Raw genomic sequence first — 23,912 nt, 5'->3', positions numbered from 1 at the left:
ATTGTAATGGAAGTTTTAGCCACCGCAATTAGGGAAGAAAAGGCGATCAAGGGTATCCATATAGGGTCAGAAGAGATCAAACTCTCGCTCTTCGCAGATGATATGATTGTGTATCTGGAAAACACTAGGGACTCTACTACAAAACTCCTAGAAGTGATCAAGGAATACAGCAGCGTCTCAGGTTACAAAATCAACATTCATAAATCGGTAGCCTTTATATACACCAACAACAGTCAAGTTGAAAAAGCAGTTAAGGACTCTATCCCATTCACAGTAGTGCCAAAGAAGATGAAATATTTGGGAATTTACCTAACAAAAGACGTGAAAGATCTCCATAAAGAGAACTATGAAACTCTAAGAAAAGAAATAGCTGAAAATGTTAACAAATGGAAAAACATACCATGCTCATGGCTAGGAAGAATCAACATTATCAAAATGTCCATACTACCCAAAGCAATATATAATTTCAACGCACTCTCTATTAAAGCTCCACTGTCATATTTTAAAGATCTTGAAAAAACATTACTTCGTTTTATATGGAATCAGAAAAAACCTCGAATAGCCAAGACATTACTCAGAAATAAAAACAAAACAGGAGGAATCACACTACCAGACCTCAGACTTTACTACAAATCGATAGTGATCAAAACAGCATGGTATTGGCACAAAAACAGAGAAGTAGATATCTGGAATAGAATAGAGAACCAAGAGATGAATCCAGCTACTTACTGTTATTTGATTTTTGACAAGCCAATTAAAAACATTCAGTGGGGAAAAGATTCCCTATTTAACAAATGGTGCTGGGTGAAGTGGCTGGCAACCTGCAGAAGACTGAAATTGGACCCACACCTTTCACCATTAACTAAGATAGACTCTCATTGGATTAAAGATTTAAACTTAAGACATGAAACTATAAAAATACTAGAGGAGAATGCAGGGAAAACCCTTGAAGAAATTGGTCTGGGTGAGTATTTCATGAGGAGAACCCCCCGGGCAATTGAAGCAGCTTCAAAAATACACTACTGGGACTTGATCAAACTAAAAAGCTTCTGCACAGCTAAGAACACAGTAAGCAGAGCAAGCAGACAGCCCTCAGAATGGGAGAAGATATTTGCAGGGTATAACTCTGACAAAGGTTTAATAACCAGAATCCACAGAGAACTCAAACGCATCAGCAAGAAAAAAACAAGGGATCCCATCGCAGGCTGGGCAAGGGATTTGAAGAGAAACTTCTCTGAAGAAGACAGGCGCACGGCCTTCAGACATATGAAAAAATGCTCATCATCTTTAATCATCTGAGAAATGCAAATCAAAACTACTTTGAGATATCATCTAACTCCAATGAGACTAGCCTATATCACAAAATCTCAAGACCAGAGATGTTGGCGTGGATGCGGAGAAAAGGGAACACTTCTGCACTGCTGGTGGGAATGCAAATTAATACATTCCTTTTGGAAAGATATATGGAGAACACTCAGAGATCTAAAAATAGATCTGCCATTCAATCCTGTAATTCCTCTGCTGGGCATATACCCAGAAGACCAAAAATCACAACATAACAAAGATATTTGTACCAGAATGTTTATTGCAGCCCAATTCATAATAGCTAAGTCATGGAAAAAGCCCAAGTGCCCATCGATCCATGAATGGATTAATAAATTGTGGTATATGTATACCATGGAATACTATGCAGCCTTAAAGAAAGATGGAGACTTTGCCTCTTTCATGTTTACATGGATGGAGCTGGAACATATTCTTCTTAGTAAAGTATCCCAAGAATGGAAGAAAAAATACCCAATGTACACAGCCCTACTATGAAACTAATTTGGGACTCTCACATGAAAGCTATAACCCAGCTACAACTTAACAATAGGGGGAAGTGGGAAAGGGGGAGGGTGGGTAGAGGGAGGGGAATCGGTGGGATCACACCTGTGGTGCATATTACAGGGGTATTTGCGAAACTTGGTAAATGTAGAATATAAATGTTTTGGCACAGTAACTGAGATAACGCCGGAAAGGCTATGTTAACCACTGTGATAAAAATGTGTCAAATGGTTTATGAAGTGAGTGTATGATGCCCCATAATCATATCATTGTATACAGTTATGATTTAATAAAAAAATTTAAAAAATAAAAAATAAAAAATAAAATAAAATAAACCTGTGATCATTAAGTATAAAAAAAAAAAAAGAAAGGATCCAAGCTAAGTTGAAGAGGTTTCTAATGGTCAAAAACTGGACTATTTAAGCAGCAATAAGGTAAAAATTACAATGGGTTGAAACACAAATATCTTTTAAAGTCATATGTTCGTAATTTTCAAGGAAAAAAAAAGCATTGATACCCTTCAGAGCAAGGGCCAAAACTTCCACATTTCTTGACTTGCACCTAGTATTATTTTACAATTTCATGCATTAATGAATCCAATTGATGCACTGATGGCTGCCTATACCATAGAAATACAGATGACAAGGTTTATGTACCTCTTAATAGAAGTATACATTAACACCTGTGAAAAATATACGATTTTGCTGGAAAAAATATTAATCTAAATCCAAACAAAACCAGATTTAACTACAAATTTATAAGATTTACAAGGTACAGGCACATTAAGTGACACCACAGACATGTGATCATTAAAACCTACTCTGTGGGCAATTCCATAGGAAAATGTACCTAACCCATATTCCCAAAGAAAGTTTTTTTTAAAAAATGGTGAGAAAATCTAGAATAAAAGAATCTTAAGAGACACAGTAGGCTTAGCACCTGTGGCTCAAGCAGCTAAGGCACCAGCCACATACACCTGAGCTGGTGGGTTCGAATACAGCCCAGGCCCACCAAACAACAATGACAGCTGAAGCCAAAAAATAGCCAGGCATTGTGGTGGACGCCTGTAGTCCTAGCTACTCAGGAGGCTCAGACAAGAGAATCACTTGAGCCCAAGAGTTTGAGAATGTTGTGAGCTGTGATGCCACAGCACTCTACCCAGGGCAACAGCTTGAGGCTCTGTCTCAAAAAAAATAAAAATAAAAATAACAACACAGTAACCAGAGTAATTCATGGGTATTGGTGGTATAGTAATAAGCTAGTGTTGGAAAAAATGTTTCAGCATATTAGAGAAAAGGGAACACTGTTGACATTAAAGAATCAGTGCTGATATTTTAGGCTGTGGTAACTGTATTAATGGTTATATTTTAGCAGAGGAAACTTTCTTTCCTCCAAAAGAAATATTATATCTAAGATTTGTTCAAAATAATCTGAGGAAATGAGTAGAGTTAGAGTGGAAATAAGACAGGCCATGAGTTGTTAATCATTGAAACTAGGTAAGTGATACATGAGTTCATAATAGTATCCTCTCAGGTATAAGACTGAAAATTTCTATAATCAAAAGTGACATGGGGAGACAGAATAATGGGAAGGGGAAAGAAATATGTCTCAAAAAACAAAAGCAAAAACAGAAAAGAAAAGAAAGGAAAAAAAATGAAGCTTAGTAGAACCTTAGAAACCATTTCAGAAGTTGTGAATAACATGACAAGAATATTAACTCCGTCCTTAGGGGAGCTTATTTCCCCTAAAATTCAATTTCTATTCAGTGTTTTATCAGATTGTACAAGTTACCTGGGGCTACCCTATGGATGTATTGACATAAAAAAAAAAAAAATTTGTTACTGATGCTTTTTTTGTTATAATAGAAAATTTTTCTGTCCTCATTTACATTGGATAGAAATGCATTTAATTCAGGAGATCATATTCATTTCTTAACTACTCAGAGGTTTCTGGTGTTTATCACATAGGATTATGATAGACTCAGCATTAAAGGATGATTTACATAAAAATAGATTGTGCCTTCTCTTGTTTGGCTAAGGGATTATAGGTAATAAATGATTTTTTTTTTTTGAGACAATGTCTCAATATGTCACCCTGGGTAGAGTGCTATAGCATCACAGCTCACAGCAACCTCAAACTGCTGGGCTTAAGAGATTTTCTTGCCTCAGCCTCCCAAGTAGCTGGGACCACAGGCACCTGCCACAACACCCAGCTATTTTCTTGGTTGTAGTTGTCATTATTGTTAGGCAGGCCCGGACTGGATTCGAACCTGCCAGCCAGTATGTGGCTGGCACCCTAACTGCTGAGCTACAGGTGCTGAGCCAGCATAGATGATTTCAATGAAGAAATTTTAGGTACAATAAGATAAACTTCTGATACTCAGAGAAGGCTCAGACTTATATATAGTACTGCCTTGTTAGTGGGTGCTTTGTTTTTCACCTTAGTAGGCAGCCTTGAAAAATCACCTCAATACTGTGTACCTTCCACTATTTACAACCCTTTCTCTTGAGTGTGAGCTGGACCTACGAAATCACTCTAAATGAACAGAAAATGACAGAAGTGGTGGGATGTCATTTCTAAAATAAATTCTAAAAAGACTGTGCCTTAAACCTTGAGTACATGTTGTAAGGTAGACCTGTGGAGAAGCCCAAATGGCAAGGGACTGAGGCCTGACAACAAAATTTGGGTAAGCTTGGGAACAGAATCCATTTCTTCATCTAACCTTCAGATGAGAACGCAGCCCCAGCCTTCAGCAGGCATGAGAATCCTTCAGCCAGAGAAACCCAGTTCAACTATACAAGATTCCTGATCCGTATACACTATGAAATATCAAATATTTGTTGTTTAAAAATCACAAAATTGGGGGGTAATTTATTAATTCAGCAAGAAGAATAAAATGCTCAGTTTAGTAATAACTAATCATGGTCATTTATACATTTGTTTAGTCAACCTTGAATAAACAATCCCCTTGTTTCAAGACTGTACTAGCCTTTGGAAAGACCTCAGATGGGGTTGTACAGTATTGTTAACCTAGGCTAAAGTAGAAAAATACCAGTTAGCTCCTGGAAAATTTCTGGGCTGCAAGCCCTCAACAAAATGGAGTAAGTCGGTTCACTCCCAAGATAGATGGGAAAGTATTCACTAACTTCTTGCTTGACTAACTCCCCTGAGAAACCGACTAACTCCCCTGAGAAACCAACTATCCCCAGACTGACCTTTAAGAAATACCAGGTGGGTTGGGTGGCACCTGTGGCTCAAAGGAGTAGGGCACTGGCCCCATATACTGGAGGTGGTGGGTTCAAACCAGGCCCCAGCCAAAAACTGCAAAAAAAAAAAAAAAAAAGAAAGAAAAAGAAATACCTGGTGGGGAAAATATTAAAACAAAGAGGTATGACGTATGGCTAACTAACCACAAAATTCTGCTTCTGTACAAGGCTTGCTTACTACCCTACCCAGATGCACCTGGACAGCAACCAGGATGCAGACCAAGCCTTAAAAAGCCGACCACTTAAGCACTCAGGGCTGCTCTCAGAAATCCCATGTTGGGATATTGAGGCAGTTGCCGGTCGGCTCTTCAATAAAAGAACTCTGCTGTAAATTTGGCTTGTTTGGCAGTGTAGTATCTGTGGAACTCCTGGGCACAACAGTATTCTGTCAAACATGATAGAAATACCCTGTTTCCTCGAAAATAAGACATCCTCTGAAAATAAGACCTACTTACAGGAAAGATAAGATGTCCCCTGAAAATAAGACCTAGCGCATCTTTGGGAGCACACCTGAAAATAAGACACCGTCTTATTTTCTGGGAAACAGGGTAGAAAGGTACATAAACCACACTTTGGAAAAAAGATGGGCAGGAAGAGCTCCCTGAACAAAATACATCACAGATGAAGGGCCCAGAAAGAAGAAAGCAATACTGCAGTTAAAAAACTGTAAGTAATTTTCCTGAAAGATGTACATAGAGTGTATAGGGCTATTTGTCATGGGCACCTATTAAGAGGTTAGCCTTTGGCATCACAGAAATGCAAGTTCATGTCCCTGTTCTAGCACTTTACAACAATATTTAGAAGTATGATTTAGACATGTCCTTTGTACCTAAATTCTCTTCTAGAAAATAAGGATACTAGTTACTATTTCCAAGGGTTAAACACGCATGCTATGGCACTTAGTATAAAATTGGTGCTAAAAATCATTGGGTTATTCTATTACTATTTTGTTACTTCATTAGTTATAATATGAAAGAACTTAAATTTAGGAGCAATGGAAGGCCAAACAACAGATTTACATGGGAGAAAATTTGATAAGATACATAATTTAGAATGATCACTCTAATAGCCATATGAAGAATGGAAAGGAGGTAGCAAGACTGGAAGCTGAAGATTAGTTAGCAGAGTACTGCAATAATCCTGAAAAGAGCTGAGAGTGCCCAGGATAGTGGCAGTGGTGATGAAAAGAAAAAGACACATTTTCAGGGACACTGAGAGGTAAGATTCAACTGTCTAAAAATTTGATCATTTGGGAAATGAAAGAAAATGAGTTGAAGATGAGAGAATTAGGTAAATAATACATATTTCCAGCAAATGAAAACCAAGACAATAGAGGTGGACTGGCTAGAACAAGAGTTTCCAAATGTGAAATGTCACTGACATTTAAGTTTAATGTACCAACATCTGATTGAATGAACAGATCTGAAACGCAGAATAGTAAATAACTAAATATAGAGCTAGGAAATGATTTTCATCTGTAGAAAATAGACTATATGTGAAGCCATTGGCATCTTTTTTAAAGAAATTCACTTGAGGGCGGTGCCTGTGGCTCACTGATTTAGAGTACTGGCTCCATATACCGAGGGTGGCAAGTTCAAACCTGGCCCTGGCCAAAATGGAACAAAAAAATAGCTGGGCTTTGTGGCAGGTGCCTGTAGTCCCAGCTACTCAGGAGACTGAGGCAAGATAATCAACTAAGCCCAAGAGCTAGAGCTTGCTGTGAGCTGTTATGCCACAGCACTCTACCGAGGGCAACCAAGTAAGACTCTGTCATTAAAAAAAAAAAAAGAAAGAAAGAAAGAAAAAAGAAATTCACTTGCCTGTGTACAGAAACCTAAAAATAACAAACAGAATCCTGCAAAAGAAACCAAGAAAAAGGAAGTCCAACTTAAAAACAATCAGACAAAAGATGCTTTAGAATCCACAGAATGAGATTCCTTCTAGAAAAAAGTATTAAACTAGATCAGGGGTCCTCAAACTACAGCCCGCAGGCCACATGCGGCCCACCGAGGACATTAATCTGGCCCACCGGGTGTTTTTGCCATAGGTGCCTGTCCTGCTTAGTAGCCGACTTGTCCTGGGCTGCAGTGCGCATGTGTGGAATGTGCGCCAACTCTCCAACTCCGTTCCTTCTCTCTGTCTCTCCCCACCGGGTGTTACTGCTGTCCTGCTTAGCAACCCACTGTCCAGGCCGCAGTGCGCATGTGTGGAATGTGCCCCACACTCTCCAATTCCCCTCCTACTCTCCGACACTGCTCCTTCCCTCTGTCTCTCCCCACCCCTCCTTCTCTCTGTCTCTCGACTCCTCATCTCAGTCTCTGGTATAATCAGAGAAGTCACCAGGTTGCCTGTGCAGAGCCTACTGCTGCCTAAGGAACGAGGTAAGAACAAGTTAGGATTTTTATTTTTTTTGAAGTTAGGAGGTTTTTTTTTTTTTTTTAATTTTGCAGTTAGTAGGGCCCTTTCTATAAGGGGGGCCTTTTTTTCCTGAAATTAGGAGGTTTTTTTTTTTTTTTGCAGATAATGGACACCTTTTTTTGAAGTTCGAAGAGCCTTTTTTTTGAAGTTAGGAAAGCCTTTTTTTTAAGTTGGTTAGTTGGTTGGGGGTAGTTTCTAGGGGAGTTACATCACAGTGATAATGCAAATAGTCAGTGCTCAATGCTAATGCAAATAGTCAGTGCTCAGAGGTAATGCAAATGGTCAGATCTCAGAGGTAATGCAAATAGTCAGTGCTCAGTGATTATGATAATTGTAAGTGCTCAATGTTAATGCAAATTGTTAGTGCTCAGTATTAATGCAAATTGTCAGCAGTGTTATTGCAAATGATCAGCGGTCAGTGCTAATGCAAATGGTTAGTGCTCAATGTTATTGCATGGGGGTCCCAAATTGGTAATCTGCCTAGGGCCCCATGGGAACTTAATCTGGCTCTGCAGACAGCCGAGGAGTAGGAAACCCAATTTAATTGCCAGTAAGTGCATTTATATTCTGATTGCTATTCAGTTGTGTATGATGTTGTATGCTGTGTGCTATGTAAGCCCCGGTTCACACTGTTGTGATCTCTGAGCAGTGTGAGTTTAGCCATATGCTTGTATGCTTGTATGGCTGAACTCGCGTTAGATTCGGAAGAAAAAAGGCATATACGTGCCTTCTTTTTTCCTGCAGTGGAATCTGATCACATGGGTCTTCTCACCCATGCAATCAGATTCCTGTGCGAGTTCACAGATCGCAGTGCGGTTCACACAGGGTAGTGTGAACTGAAAAGGTAGTGAAGGAACTGCCTCTGTAATTGTGCCTGTTCCTGCATCACACCAGTGTGAGCCTGAGGTAAAAGCAGAGTTCCACCAAATGGGCACTTGCAGAAATGATGTGGACTGGCAAGGCTGCATTGATGGGCACTGAACAGACTGCATTGATGTGCAATGCAGTCTATATGTCTCTGTGTGGGCAAAGTTATTGCTGGTATATTGTTTTTGGAGCGCTGTATATATATATTGGTATTTTACTAATAGCAATTTGGAATCCCTAGGAAACAATGATATCAAGAAAGAGAAAATATTCAAAGAACAGTGGACTTATGATTACTTTTTCATGCAGTATAAGGAAAGAGCCATGTGTTTGATATGCCAGAATATAGCACCTGTGTTCAAAAAATACAATATGCGACAACACTATCAAACTCAACATAAAGATAAACATGATAATTTGGTCAGAGAAGTGAGAAAAGATAAATTATTAAAACTGAAATATACATTGACAACTCAGCAAAATACTTTTGTGAAGCAGAAACAGCTAAATACTTCATCACTGTGAGTAAGTTTTCAAGTTGCCAAGATAATAGCGTGCACTGGCAGACCATTCATGGAGGGAGAATTTGTTAAAGAATGACTTCTTTCTGTTGCCAAAAAGATGTGTCCAAACAAGGCCAATTTATTTAGTACAGTGAGTCTTTCAGGACCCTCAATTACATAAAGGATTGAAGAAATGGGAGACAATTTGCATCAGCATTTGCAAAACTCCACAAAAAACCTTTCCTATTTTTCCTTGGCACTTGACAAAAGTAATGACGTTTGTGATTTTGCACAACTTCTAATTTTTATTCGTGGTACAAATGACTATTTCGAAGTCACAGAAGAGCTTGGTGCGCTGCAAAGCATCAAAGGAACAACTACAGGAGAAGATATTTATGAAAAGGTTTGCCAAACCGTGAATAGTTTGGAGCTGGACTGGGCAAAACTAGCCAGTGTGACAACTGATGGTGCTCCTAGCATGGTGGAGTCTAAGAAAGGAGTAATTGCTCACATTAACCAAGAGATGAACAAACATAACCATTCTCATCCAATAGCTATACACTGCCTCATCCACCAACAAGCGCTATAAATCACTGAAGTGGGACTCTGTTATGAAAACTTTGGTATCTTGTGTTAACTTCATTAGAGGTAATACACTAAACGACAGACAATTTCAGGAATTTCTGTCTGAGCTAAATGTTGCCTGTGAAGATGTTCCGTACCACACAGAAGTCCATTGGCTGAGTTGAGGGAGAATTTTGAAACATTTCTATGACCTACTTCCACAGACTACAGCTTTTCTGCTTTCAAAAAACAAGTACCAGAGCTCAATGATGCAGAATGGAAATGGCACCTTGCCTTTCTGATAGATGTAACAGAGCTACTTAACATACTTTCAATGTGCAACTTCAAGGAAAGGGGAAGCTCATCTGTGATATGCAATCACATGTGAAAGCATTTGAAGTAAAATTAGGCCTCTTCATCAAACAAGTGAAGGAGGAAATTTCTGCCATCTCCCCACAACTCAAAATCTGTTAGCGGAAAATCCATTGGTTGCATTCCCAAAGAAAATATGTGTGGATTCACTGGAAAAGTTGCAAAAGGAGTTCCGATTTAGATTTAAAGAGCTTCATCTTCATGAACAGGACATGCAGCTTTTCCGTAACCCATTTTCTATTGACATTGAAAATGTGGATACGATTTACCAAATGGAACTGGCTGAACTGCAGAATTGTGACTCTCTGAAAGATGCATTCAAGTTAAGCAGTCTTCCTAATTTCTATGCATGTCTCCCTCTGAGACATATTCTAATCTCAGGAACCATGCACTCAAAATGGCAACCATCTTTGGTAGCACTTATGTCTGTGAACAGACTTTTTCCAGAATGAAACATCTGAAATTTCCAACCAGATCTAGACTAACTGATGCACACTTGCATCACTTGTTACGACTAGCAGTGGCAAATATGGAACCGGACATTGACCATCTCATTAGCCAAAAGCAGGCCCATAGTTCCCATTGAAATACTGGTAAGTTTGTTGATTTAACTTTACTTGTTCTTCATTTTAAATATTGTATTTTTTCCCATTTTGTTTTTTTACTTCAAAATAAGATATGTGCAGTGTGCACAGGAATTTGTTCATAGTTTTTTTTTTTAACTATAGTCCGGCCTTCCAACGGTCTGAGGGACAGTGAACTGGCCCCCTGTTTAAAAAGTTTGAGGACCCCTGAACTAGATAGTCAATTATTGCAGTAAATTAAGGTAAGGACTGATAAACACCATGTGCATTTCTCAATAGGGAGGTCCCTGAGGCTCTCACCAAGAGTAATTCCTTTGGAAGAGCTGGGGTAGAACTCAGATTGCAGTGGTTTGAGGCCTGAGAAGATAAGTTAACCTAAGATAGTTTGGCTTCAGGGTAATCTTGCCTTAAGAAAGGATTTGTTGGTAGGTGGTGGCTGGTGCCTATAATCCCAGCACTCTGGGAGCCAAGGTAGGTGGATTGTCTGTGCTCAGCAGTTTGAGACCAGTCTGAGCAAGACTGAATCCCATCTCTAAAAATAGTCTGGCATTGTGGAAGGTGCCTGTAGTCCCAGCTACTTGGGAGGCTGAGGCCCAGAGATCCACTTGAGCCCAAGAGTTTGAGGTTGCTGTGAGTTATGATGCCATGGCACTCTGCCAAGGGTGACAAAGTAAGACTTGGTCGCAAAAAAAAAAGGAACATATCATTATACTATAAAAGTGTTTGGCAATCATAGTTTTTATCAAACTAAGTCTTTGAATACTTACATTTAATTCACATTTCAGCACTGCTTCAAGAAGATGACCTACATGTTCTTCACCTTCTTTGGTGTCCATAACTACACAAATCTCTTGGGAAATTCTCTCTAAGATTAAAAAATAAATAGAAATGTTAAGTTTCAAACTAAACATGGAACAAAACACTAATATCCTGACACACCTGTACTCACCTGCAGTGTTTAGTTATTGACTAAGAACAGGTAGGCTGTGGCTTTAGGACTCTGGAGTGACATGTACTACACACTGAGATGTTCTTGACTCTGGTTGCTGCTAAAATCGATGAATCTATTCATTGAATGCTTTATGGGTAGTTAACCAGCCCTTGGGCAACCAACAGAAATAAGAGATTTTAGGAGACATCTGAAGGGAGTAATCAGAGGTGACATCTATTTGGCTTACCAATTCAATTGTTCCATGTCATAAGGAGTCCCCCAGAATCTGACATATCCCCACTTCTTAGACAGGCAGATTCATTCTTTAGGCTGTAAGAATCTCCTATGCAGGAGGGAGACAAGATGGCGGACTAAAGCCAGCTTTCAACAGAGGCTCCCGTCCAGAAGGAGAGTTAAGGGACAGGAATTTAGTAAGTATCCTGGTGGACTTGAGCCTCACCAAGAGAGAAGGTTGAAGAACGCACATCAACACCACTGAGGCAAGCTGTGATCACAAGGACGCAAACAAAAGGTACAAAATCCACCACCAAGCGGACGGGAGTCCCCCTCCCCCATGAGACCGGCTCAAGAGCCCCACAATTCAACAAGCGGGCAGAAATTAAAGGCCCTCCCACTACACTCCACGGGAGAGACCTTCTAAAAACAGGACCTACCTCCCCTACTGGGGTGCCGTGGCGTTCTCCTGCCCGGCATAAAACTGGATAAAACTTTGGGAATCCTTTGCCGGCAACCCTGAATCCCCGGCGCTCCCCTCCCACCCACTGAGGTCTGGAGGCCTATCCCCTAGGACTTCGGATCCTTGGGTGATTTCTCAAGGGGAGTGGACAGTCCCCGAGTTGCGACTGGTCAGCATTGACTCTGAGGCACGCAAGTGAGGAGAGGGCACCGGGCTGAAGGGGAGTCACGCCTCGGCGGCACATCCCTGCGGGGCAGTGCAGCAACCCTCCCCGGGCAACATTACGGGCACAAGACTTAATAAGACTCTAGCTTCCCCGCTGAGAGCTGAGACCCCTACTCTCACTCGAGGTCTGAGGGCCTATCCCCCAGGAGTTCGGATCCTTGGGTGGTTTCTCGAGGAGAGTGCACAGTGCCTGAGCTGCGTCAGGTCAGCGCTGACTCTGGGACACGTGAGCGAGGAGAGGGCACTCTGCTGAGGGGAAATCAAGCCTTGGCGGCACTTCCCTGTGGTGCAGTGCAGGCGCCCTCCCCGGGCCGTAGTGTTGCGTAAAACTGAATGAAACTCTAGCTTCCCCCCCCACTCCCAATCGGGGTCTGGGAGAACATCCCCCAAGAGTTCTGATTCTTGGGGGATCTCTTAAGGGGTGTGGACCCAGCACAAACTGCGGGCACTCAGTGCTGACTCTGGGGCGCGGGACACAGGAGAAAAGGGTCGCCTGAGTGCCCACACCAGAGCAGCAGTTCCCTGGAGGTAGATCAACAGCCGTTATTTCTTCAACGGCAGAACGCTCACTTCTGGATATTCTGAGGACACCCCTTGTCTCCCTGGGCAACCAGAGGAGGCCACCGGTGAGCGGGGGATTTGCTGACATGGCTCACAAACCCGGGAAGCTTCCAGGGCGGGGCCGACCCAGAGAGGTGTTCGGACGCAAATCTCCAGCAGCAAAGACGTTTGAATTCAAAACAGCCCATCTTCTGTAGGCAATTTCGACAGGAACAGAGACAGAACCCCGCAAAGTTGTCTGTTCTGTTCTGTTCTGTTCTGCTCTGTTAGCAGCATCCATCAGGGACGGGGCTAAGCCTGAGTGAACACCTCCTTCCCATCACCTGCATCAAACACTCAAAGATGTCAGGCCCCATCTCCTCCTGCTAGATAGCGGCAGTCTGCGGGGGCCTGGCAGACTTCCTTGCGATTCAGGCAAGGGCAAACCCCTGGAGTGTCTGTTCACTGCAGGCAACTGGGTTAGCCATCTGCACAGATACCAGTGACTGGGTCCGACGGAGGGGCAAAGTGGGGAAGGAGACGTCAACCTTCCTAGACTGCTCTGTTTGCTGGGTGGCTCCTCCTGACTCCACGCTGCACTGGGGTGAGCCGTGTCAGAGGAGTCACCAGGCCCCTGTGATCCAGTTCCCAGAGACCTCTTGAACTCTCCCACCAGAGACAAGTGCCGACTGAGACAGTTGATTTGGACCTTTTGAACTGGGCTAATAGACTGAGGACTTTTCAGGCGGTGCCCTGGGTGTGCGATTGTAGAAGGTTTGATTCTCCTTTTCCAACTGGGGCCAGAGGTGGGCAGGCGGGGTGACTTCATTGCTGTTTTTCCACACAGCTGAGACTTCAAACCAGAGTAGAAGTTGCAATAGGATCGAACAGAAACCAGCTGAAAGCAAGACAGAACCACTTTGCTCCACCACACCAGACAGGGCCTCAGTTTCTCAGACCACAACACTGTACGGGCCCTCGATAAAACCCCAGGGGAAAAACCAAAGGGAGTAAAATAACCATGGGGCGGAATCAGCGGAAAAACTCTGGTAACATGAATAACCAGAATAGATCAACCCCCCCAAGAAAAGATACGACAGATGTGATTGAAGATCCCATTCATAAACAACTGGCTGAGATGTCAGAAATCGAATTCAGAATTTGGATTGCAGACAAGATTAATAAAATAGAATTAGGAATTCGAGGAGAAATTCAAAAATTGTCTCAAGAATTTAACGAATTTAAAGACAAAATCACCAAAGACTTAGACACACTGAAGCAAGAACTTACAGCCCTCAAAGATATGAAAAATACAGTAGAATCCCTCAGTAACAGAATGGAGCAAGCAGAAGAAAGGATTTCTGACATTGAAGATAAAGTCTTCGAATGCTCCCAATCTCTCAAAGAGGAAGAGAAATGGAGAGCAAAAACGGATCACTCACTCAGAGAACTCTCAGATAATTCGAAAAAAAGCAACATAAGGATTATAGGAATTTCTGAGAACGATGAAGTCGCCTCCGAGGGCACAGAGGCCCTTCTGTATGAAATTATGAAAGAAAATTTTCCAGACATGCCTAGAGAATCTGAAATTCAGATAGTAGACAGCTTCAGAACCCCAGCACGATTCAACCCCAATAAGTCATCCCCCAGACATATCATAATTAGCTTCACTAAAGTTAACATGAAAGAGAAGATTCTCAAAGCAGCCCGGCGAAAGAAAACTATAACGTACAAAGGTAAGAATATTAGAATAACTGCAGATCTCTCTGCTGAAACTTTTCAAGCAAGAAGAGGCTGGTCATCAACTTTTAATCTCCTAAAGCAAAAAAACTTTCAACCCAGGATCTTGTATCCAGCTAAACTGAGTTTCATCTATGATGGAGAAATTAAATACTTCAATGACATTTGTATGTTGAAAAAATTTGCCATAAGTAAACCAGCTCTTCAGGATGTTCTCAGACCTATCCTCCACAATGACCAACCCAATCCTATACCACAAAAGTAAACTCACTCAGAAACTTCGGATCAAACTCCAACTTCCACACTGGCGAAAGGATTAAAAATGTCCACTGGACCTTTGAAAAACTCGATACCCAAAATTCCACCAGACTTATCAATACTCTCCATCAATGTGAATGGCTTAAACTGTCCTCTAAAGAGGCATAGGTTAGCTGACTGGATACAAAAACTCAAGCCAGATATTTCTTGCATACAAGAGTCACATCTCAACTTAAAAGACAAATACAGACTCAGGGTGAAAGGATGGTCATCCATATTTCAGGCAAATGGTAATCAGAAAAAAGCAGGTGTTGCAATTTTATTTGCAGATACAGTAGGCTTTAAACCATCAAAAGTAAGGAAGGACAAGAATGGTCACTTCATATTTGTTAAGGGTAATAATCAATATGATGAGATCTCAATTATTAATATCTATGCACCCAACCAGAATGCACCTCAATTTATAAGAGAAACTCTAACAGACATGAGTAACTTGATTTCCTCCAGCTCCATAATCGTTGGAGATTTCAACACTCCCATGGCAGTGTTGGATCGATCCTCCAGAAAGAAGCTGAGCAAAGAAATCTTAGATTTAAACCTAACCATCCAATATTTAGATTTAGCAGACATCTACAGAACATTTCTTCCCAACAAAACTGAATACACATACTTCTCATCAGCCCACGGAACTTACTCCAAAATTGACCACATTTTAGGTCACAAGTCTAACCTCAGTAAATTTAAAGGAATAGAAATTATTCCATGCATCTTCTCGGACCATCATGGAATAAAACTTGAATTGAGTAACAACAGGAATCTGCATACCCATACAAAAACATGGAAGTTAAATAACCTTATGCTGAATGATAGCTGAGTCAGAGATGAGATTAAGAAAGAAATCGCCAATTTTTGGGAACAAAACGACAATGAAGATGCAAACTATCAGAACCTCTGGGACACTGCAAAGGCAGTTCTAAGAGGGAAATTTATAGCACTGCAAGCCTTCCTCAAGAGAACGGAAAGAGAGGAAGTTAACAACTTAATGGGACATCTCAAGCAACTGGAAAAGGAAGAACATTCCAACCCCAAAACCAGTAGAAGAAAAGAAATAACCAAAATTAGAGCAGAATTAAATGAAATTGAAAACAAAAGAATAATACAACAGATCAATAAATCAAAAAGCTGGTTTTTTGAAAAGGTCAATAAAATAGATAAACCTCTGGCCAACCTAATCAGGAAAAAAATCAGAAAAAAACATCAATCAGAAACAACAAAGACGAAATAACCACAGACTCATCAGAAATCCAAAAAATCCTTCATGAATATTACAAGAAACTTTATTCTCAGAAATATGAAAATCTGAAGGAAATAGACCGATACTTGGAAGCACGCCACCTTCCAAGACTTAACCAGAATCAAGTGGAAATGTTGAACAGACCCATATCAAGTTCAGAAATAGCATCAACTATACAAAACCTACCTAAAAAGAAAAGCCCGGGACCAGATGGTTTCATGTCAGAATTCTACCAAACCTTTAAAGAGGAATTAGTACCTATATTACTCAACCTGTTCCAAAATGTAGAAAAAGAAGGAAGACTACCCAACACGTTCTATGAAGCAAACATCACCCTGATCCCCAAACCAGGAAAAGACCCAACAAGAAAAGAAAATTAGAGACCAATATCACTAATGAATATAGATGCAAAAATATTCAAAAAGATCCTAACAAACAGAATCCAGCAACACATCAAACAAATTATACATCATGACCAAGTTGGTTTTATCCCAGGGTCTCAAGGCTGGTTCAATATACGTAAATCTATAAATGTAATTCAGCACATAAACAAATTAAAAAACAAAGACCATATGATTCTCTCAATTGATGCAGAAAAAGCTTTTGATAATATCCAGCATCCCTTCATGATCAGAACACTCAAGAAAATTGGTCTAGAAGGGACTTTTCTTAAACTGATAGAGGCTATCTACAGCAAACCCACAGCCAATATCATATTGAATGGAGTTAAATTGGAATCATTTCCACTCAGATCAGGAACCAGACAAGGCTGCCCATTGTCTCCATTGCTTTTCAACATTGTAATGGAAGTTTTAGCCACCGCAATTAGGGAAGAAAAGGCGATCAAGGGTATCCATATAGGGTCAGAAGAGATCAAACTCTCGCTCTTCGCAGATGATATGATTGTGTATCTGGAAAACACTAGGGACTCTACTACAAAACTCCTAGAAGTGATCAAGGAATACAGCAGCGTCTCAGGTTACAAAATCAACATTCATAAATCGGTAGCCTTTATATACACCAACAACAGTCAAGGTGAAAAAGCAGTTAAGGACTCTATCCCATTCACAGTAGTGCCAAAGAAGATGAAATATTTGGGAATTTGCCTAACAAAAGACGTGAAAGATCTCCATAAAGAGAACTATGAAACTCTAAGAAAAGAAATAGCTGAAAATGTTAACAAATGGAAAAACATACCATGCTCATGGCTGGGAAGAATCAACATTATCAAAATGTCCATACTACCCAAAGCAATATATAATTTCAACGCACTCCCTATTAAAGCTCCACTGTCATATTTTAAAGATCTTGAAAAAACATTACTTCGTTTTATATGGAATCAGAAAAAACCTCGAATAGCCAAGACATTACTCAGAAATAAAAACAAAACAGGAGGAATCACACTACCAGAACTCAGACTTTACTACAAATCGATAGTGATCAAAACAGCATGGTATTGGCACAAAAACAGAGAAGTAGATATCTGGAACAGAATAGAGAACCAAGAGATGAATCCAGCTACTTACCGCTATTTGATTTTTGACAAGCCAATTAAAAACATTCAGTGGGGAAAAGATTCCCTATTTAACAAATGGTGCTGGGTGAAGTGGCTGGCAACCTGCAGAAGACTGAAATTGGACCCACACCTTTCACCATTAACTAAGATAGACTCTCAGTGGATTAAAGATTTAAACTTAAAACATGAAACTATAAAAATACTAGAGGAGAATGCAGGGAAAACCCTTGAAGAAATTGGTCTGGGTGAGTATTTCATGAGGAGAACCCCCCGGGCAATTGAAGCAGCTTCAAAAATACACTACTGGGACTTGATCAAACTAAAAAGCTTCTGCACAGCTAAGAACACAGTAAGCAGAGCAAGCAGACAGCCCTCAGAATGGGAGAAGATATTTGCAGGGTATATCTCTGACAAAGGTTTAATAACCAGAATCCACAGAAAACTCAAACGCATCAGCAAGAAAAAAACAAGGGATCCCATCGCAGGCTGGGCAAGGGATTTGAACAGAAACTTCTCTGAAGAAGACAGGCGCAAGGCCTTCAGACATATGAAAAAATGCTCATCATCTTTAATCGTCAGAGAAATGCAAATCAAAACTACTTTGAGATATCATCTAACTCCAATGAGACTTGCCTATATCACAAAATCTCAAGACCAGAGATGTTGGCGTGGATGCGGAGAAAAGGGAACACTTCTGCACTGCTGGTGGGAATGCAAATTAATACATTCCTTTTGGAAAGATATATGGAGAACACTCAGAGATCTAAAAATAGATCTGCCATTCAATCCTGTAATTCCTCTGCTGGGCATATACCCAGAAGACCAAAAATCACAACATAACAAAGATATTTGTACCAGAATGTTTATTGCAGCCCAATTCATAATAGCTAAGTCATGGAAAAAGCCCAAGTGCCCATCGATCCACGAATGGATTAATAAATTGTGGTATATGTATACCATGGAATACTATGCAGCCTTAAAGAAAGATGGAGACTTTACCTCTTTCGTGTTTACATGGATGGAGCTGGACAATGTTCTTCTTAGTAAAGTATCCCAAGAATGGAAGAAAAAGTACCCAATGTACACAGCCCTACTATGAAACTAATTTGAGACTCTCACATGAAAGCTATAACCCAGGTACAACTTAATAATAGGGGGAAGTGGGAAGGGAGGGGGTGTGTAGAGGGAGGGGGATCGGTGGGATCACACCTGTGGTGCATCTTACAGGGGTATTTGCAAAACTTGGTAAATGTAGAATGTAAATGTTTTGGCACAGTAACTGAGATAACGCCGGAAAGGCTATGTTAACCACTGTGATAAAAATGTGTCAAATGGTTTATGAAGTGAGTGTATGATGCCCCATGATCATATCAATGTATACAGTTATGATTTAATAAAAAAATAAAATAAAATAAAATAAAAGAATCTCCTATGCACAGACTCATGGGGCTACCCAGTGTCCTGGCTAAGTAGCATTTTCCTTAGTGTTCCTCCAGATGGTCAATTCAACAAAATTAAGTTCCTGTTTTGACTATTACCATAGCAAGTAAAAATGGTTGGAAAAATTTCCTGAAATTTAGGTTTGAAATGTTCTGATTTAAAATTACAAACTATGTGACATAGTGATATTCACATCTACAGATCCTGGATATGTTCTGTCAAAAGATACCCAGTCCTCTGCTACAGCAGGTAAATCCAAAGTACTAAGAAATGCCTAACTAGTTGCCAGTTAAAATTAAAGAGCCATTCCATGTCAGGGACAAAGAAAACAAAGCCAAATCTTAAGAGTTCTGAATCAAAATAACTTTTGACTCAGCTGCCACTTCCATTGGCAATTTTGTACAACATGTTCTATATAACCATTGACCTTGCGATAGTCAGTGATTTTTCCAAAGCTAGAGAGGACAGATTATTTAAAATAATATCATCAGTTAATAGCATTCCTATTATAACCCAAGAAGAATATTACACGTTCTGGGAGCTACATATTATATTACTAGTAATCCTCTGATAACCCCACAAGAACAATATTAGTCTGAATCTATGCAACAGATTCAGGAAGCTGGATTTCAGAAAAGTAAAGTAACTTGCCTAAGATTCACAAGGATGTAATAGAAAAAGGATTCAAATTGAAAGAATTCCACTATAAAAGAGAAAAAAGACATCTAACATTTACTGATGAAGCATTTTCACATGAAGTTAAAAGCTTTCAGAGTATCCCTTGTAAAATCTCAAAGTATGTATTATTAGCTACATGTTATAACACCTATTTACACTCACAGGGGTATCTAAACAAAAACCCAGACAGTTATATTTCATAATGCTTCTACAAAAGAACAAAGAATCGAAAAAATTAATAAATACAAAGTAATTTACAAACAACAATTATTTTGGCAAATTAATAAAATAATGTATAAAGTTAGAAATTTTTAAAAACAAATTCAGCATATGTAGTAAATTTTCCCCTCCTTGTTTCATTATCCTTCTTTAATTCTACGCTGTACCAAATATAAGTCAACAATAATAAAAGAAAACTGGCATACTACTACCAACCTACAAAAACAAAATATAAAAGGAAATGAAGTCATTCAAAATCTATTTGGTCTTTATCTTATGCCAGGTTTTAGCTATCCTAAATACAAAAAAATTGTGCTTAGGAAACTTTCATTGTCATATAAATTTTACAATCAATTTCCACAAAAACAAGCCTTGAATTTTAGACAAAAATGATCTCTTTAAAATAACAAGCCTTTCAAAGAAAATATTCCCCCATATCCTGACATTTTCCTTAATTTCTTTCAAACCATCTTAATTACAAGTACAGAGTCCTTTCAGTTTTTGTTAGATGTATTCCTAATTATTTGGTGATGCTACTACAAGTTGATATTTTTAATTTATTTGTTGTTATACATAAAAATACATTTTATATAGATGTTTTAGTCAGTAATCTTGCTAAATGTACATTTAAATGTTAATGTTCTATAAATTTTTAGGTCTCTATAAACAAACATTGATTGTGAATAATTTAAGTATTATTTCCATCTTTCTAATTTATAATTTTATCTTATAAAGAAAAAATTAAGAATATCATGAAAAATTGAACCCATAATTTTATATTCTTAGAAGGTCCTACCATATTGTCATTGAACAGTTAGACTATCCTCACACAAGCCGAGAAGTGTTCCTTTTCTATATTCTAGAAAAGGGTGTAAGATTGATGTTATTTCTTCTTTTGGATGGTTTTATAGAATTCACTGACAAAAGCCAACTGTCTCTTTGTGGCAAGTTTTTAATTAAAGATTCAATGTCTTAAATGGATAAACAACTATTCATTTTTTTATGTCTTCATAAGTTTTATTAACCAGAACATTCATCTGAATTCTTATGATCATCATAAAGTTGCTCATAACATCTTATTTTGTTGAGTATAGGAACTGCATTGATGTTTCTTCTCCATTTTGATGCTGATAACTTGAGCCTTTGATATTTTTCATGACCACTCTTGCTAAGGTCTTAACAATTTTATTAACATCTTCCAGAAAAATCTTTGTTTATTCTCTTATATGTTTGTTTTCTAGTTCACAAGCTTCTGCTATTTTCAGTAATTTATTCCTTTTACTACCTTTGGGCTTCATTTGCTATTCTTTCCCAATTTCATTAAAAAGAATTTAAGTTGTTGACTTTCTGCTTTTCCTTTACTGGGAATATTTACTCTAAGGCTCAAAATTTTCCTCTAATAACAGTTGTAACTGTACCTCAAACACTGTATTGTGTTCATTCAACTTAAATCACTTTACTTTCAGTTTAAAAGATTTCATTCATTTTCTCTCACTTTATTTTCTATTGTGATTTTTTATTCGACTCAAAGATTATAAAGGGTTTTACTATTTTTATTAGGTTGCTATATAACAAGTACTGCAAATCTGGTGGCTTAAAACACTACCCATTGACTAGCTAACAATTCTATGGGTTGAGAGAGGAAGAGAGAGAGAAAAAGACAGAGAAATAAAACAAATGAGGCAAAAATAAACTGGTGAACTAGTGCACCTAGGCAAAAGATATGGACGTTATTTGTGTTACTATCTAAACTTTAAATTTCTAAGTCTATTAAAATAAAAAAACCTAATACTTAAAAAGCTAATCTGAGGTTTAAAAAAGACTGAATTTAGAATTTTGGTTTTGGAAGTTTTGTTAAATATCAAATAGAATCACAAGTCATTTATTTAACTAAGAGGTGTAGTTGCCAAAAGATTCTAAATCTGATAGAGGAAGTTTTTGTAGACCTTTGATATGGATCTTTTATCCTGTCAGATAATCTCTTCTAATTCTCAACATTGGTATTCCATACTGGTCTGTGCCAGACTGGCCATTTTCTTACAGTTTCTATGGACCACATTGATGTGTCCTTTGCCACTAATAATAATAAATTTTTAATCTGTCTATAGTTATTCAAAATTTTCATCGCTTCCTCATTTTTGATACAGGGTTTCCCCCATTATGGGCTGGACAAGGACTCCCCCACACCTCTGTTTTCAAGTAAGCTGGGACACTTCTGAAGTGGACCTCTGCTGCTTCCCTCTCCCTCCACCTAAAGGAACTGATTCATTTTCATTTGTTAATACCCGCAATCAGTTGTTAATCAACATTGAACTCCATCAAGTCCTGGCCAAGTGTAATTCCCAAAACAGTATAAAGCCCCTAGAACAGATGAAAGACCCACACAGGGATTTCCCTCTTGAGTCTCCCCATATGCCAGGACTCTGGTGCCTTTCTGTCCTTCTATTCCATTCTAATAAATCCTATCTTATCACTGATCTCTGTAGTCCGTGAGTTCATTCTTGGATCTCTGAGACCAGGGACCTACTGCAGGAAGAAATTCTGGCAACATTTTAATTCAATTGTTCTCAACTGGTTGCATATCAAAATCAACTCCAGGGCGGCGCCTGTGGCTCAGCGGGTAGGGCGCCGGTCCCATATGCCGGAGGTGGCGGGTTCAAACCCAGCCCCGGCCAAATTAAAAAAAAAAAAAAAAAATCAACTCCAAGTATCTTTTTGTTTTCCTTTTTCCAAATACACATGCCTATAACCCTTTCAACATGATTCTACCTGCACCTCGTGAGGTTCCACATGTGATTCTGATGTAAAGCTAAATAGAAAAATTCTATTTAGGTACTGCACTGATTTTATATAATGTGGAGATTAGAGAAGATTTCTTTTTAAAAGAAATATATACTGCCTACTATAGATGATTAATTCACTCAAAATGGAATAATTTGGGGTAATTCTACAGTTTTCTTTAATCTTCTTTCACAAGTATAGCAATTGAAGAACACTGAGTTTAGTGAGAAAGAACTGTTGAGTAACCCATTATACAAAGAGTTTGATATTTTTGATGTAAACTTTTAAAGAACCCCAAACCCACCCAACCACTACTTTCATCTGAATGTCTCATCAGGTTTTACAATTAAGCAGTTGCTCACCCATTATAGGAAAGGTGATACAAGGAAAAGAAAGCAATATATATTTAACAATTATGATTATAAGAAATGTAATAGGTGTTCAATAATATTCATTTAACTATTGAGGCAAATACAATTTTAAAATTTTATATAAATTCAATATTTGGATGATATTGAAAGTAGCATATTCATATTTTAGTATTATTTCACATGGGTGAAATGAGACACTAAAGATGAATTTCTATGCCAAGTCAAATTGCCTCTAAGGAGATTATTTTAAAGAAGATCATTATTAAGCACATATCTGCAGAACAATAATTTAAGGGCAAGGAGATGGATTAAAAGAGTACTTCATTCACTTATTAATGCCTTCAATATAATAAGAAACAGCTCAAAGCTGTTGCAAGAAGTGACTGCCTTTAATGAGTCTGCCATCTAGTACAAGATTGTAAGATTCAATTTTCACAATGGTACACAATACTGTCATCCTATTAAACACTTAAAATAAATACAAAAGAGGTAAGAGATGTGAATAAAAGACTCACATTATGAGATTTTAATGAGGGTTAAATAAATTGGGTAAAATTATCTGTAATGCCTGGTACAAAGAAATACCCAATAAACGTTGGCCTAGTTATTCTTGTTGTTATGGACACATACACTCAATAAGAAAGTTAAGTTGAGATCTCTGCAAGGGGCACAAAGAGAGGGTGTTCAGCATGCCCCCTGGGTGAAGGGCTCAACTACAACTTGAAATTTACCTTAGAACTAGAAACAACAACCTAAAATTTGTACCTTTGTATTAATTTGAAAAAAAAAAGAAAAAACAACACTGAGATTCCTTTTGTCTGCTC

General features: G+C 38.8%; 1 protein-coding gene across 8 annotated transcripts in view; it reads right to left on the bottom strand.

The window, feature by feature from the left end:
- The window catches only part of CRPPA (CDP-L-ribitol pyrophosphorylase A), a 387,693-nt gene that overhangs the window by 205,286 nt on the left and 158,495 nt on the right, over positions 1–23,912 (bottom strand). For all 8 annotated transcript variants that reach the window (XM_053553590.1, XM_053553594.1, XM_053553595.1 and 5 more), the window contains exon 6: positions 11,166–11,263. In XM_053553590.1, the coding sequence (XP_053409565.1) occupies positions 11,166–11,263 (98 nt within the window). The remainder of the gene's footprint in view (positions 1–11,165; positions 11,264–23,912) is intronic.

The sequence above is a fragment of the Nycticebus coucang genome, chromosome 11 (genome assembly GCF_027406575.1).
Source record: "Nycticebus coucang isolate mNycCou1 chromosome 11, mNycCou1.pri, whole genome shotgun sequence".
Taxonomy (NCBI): domain Eukaryota; kingdom Metazoa; phylum Chordata; class Mammalia; order Primates; family Lorisidae; genus Nycticebus; species Nycticebus coucang.
The sequence above is the reverse complement of the archived record's forward strand: the minus strand, read 5'-3'. Positions and strand labels throughout refer to the sequence as shown.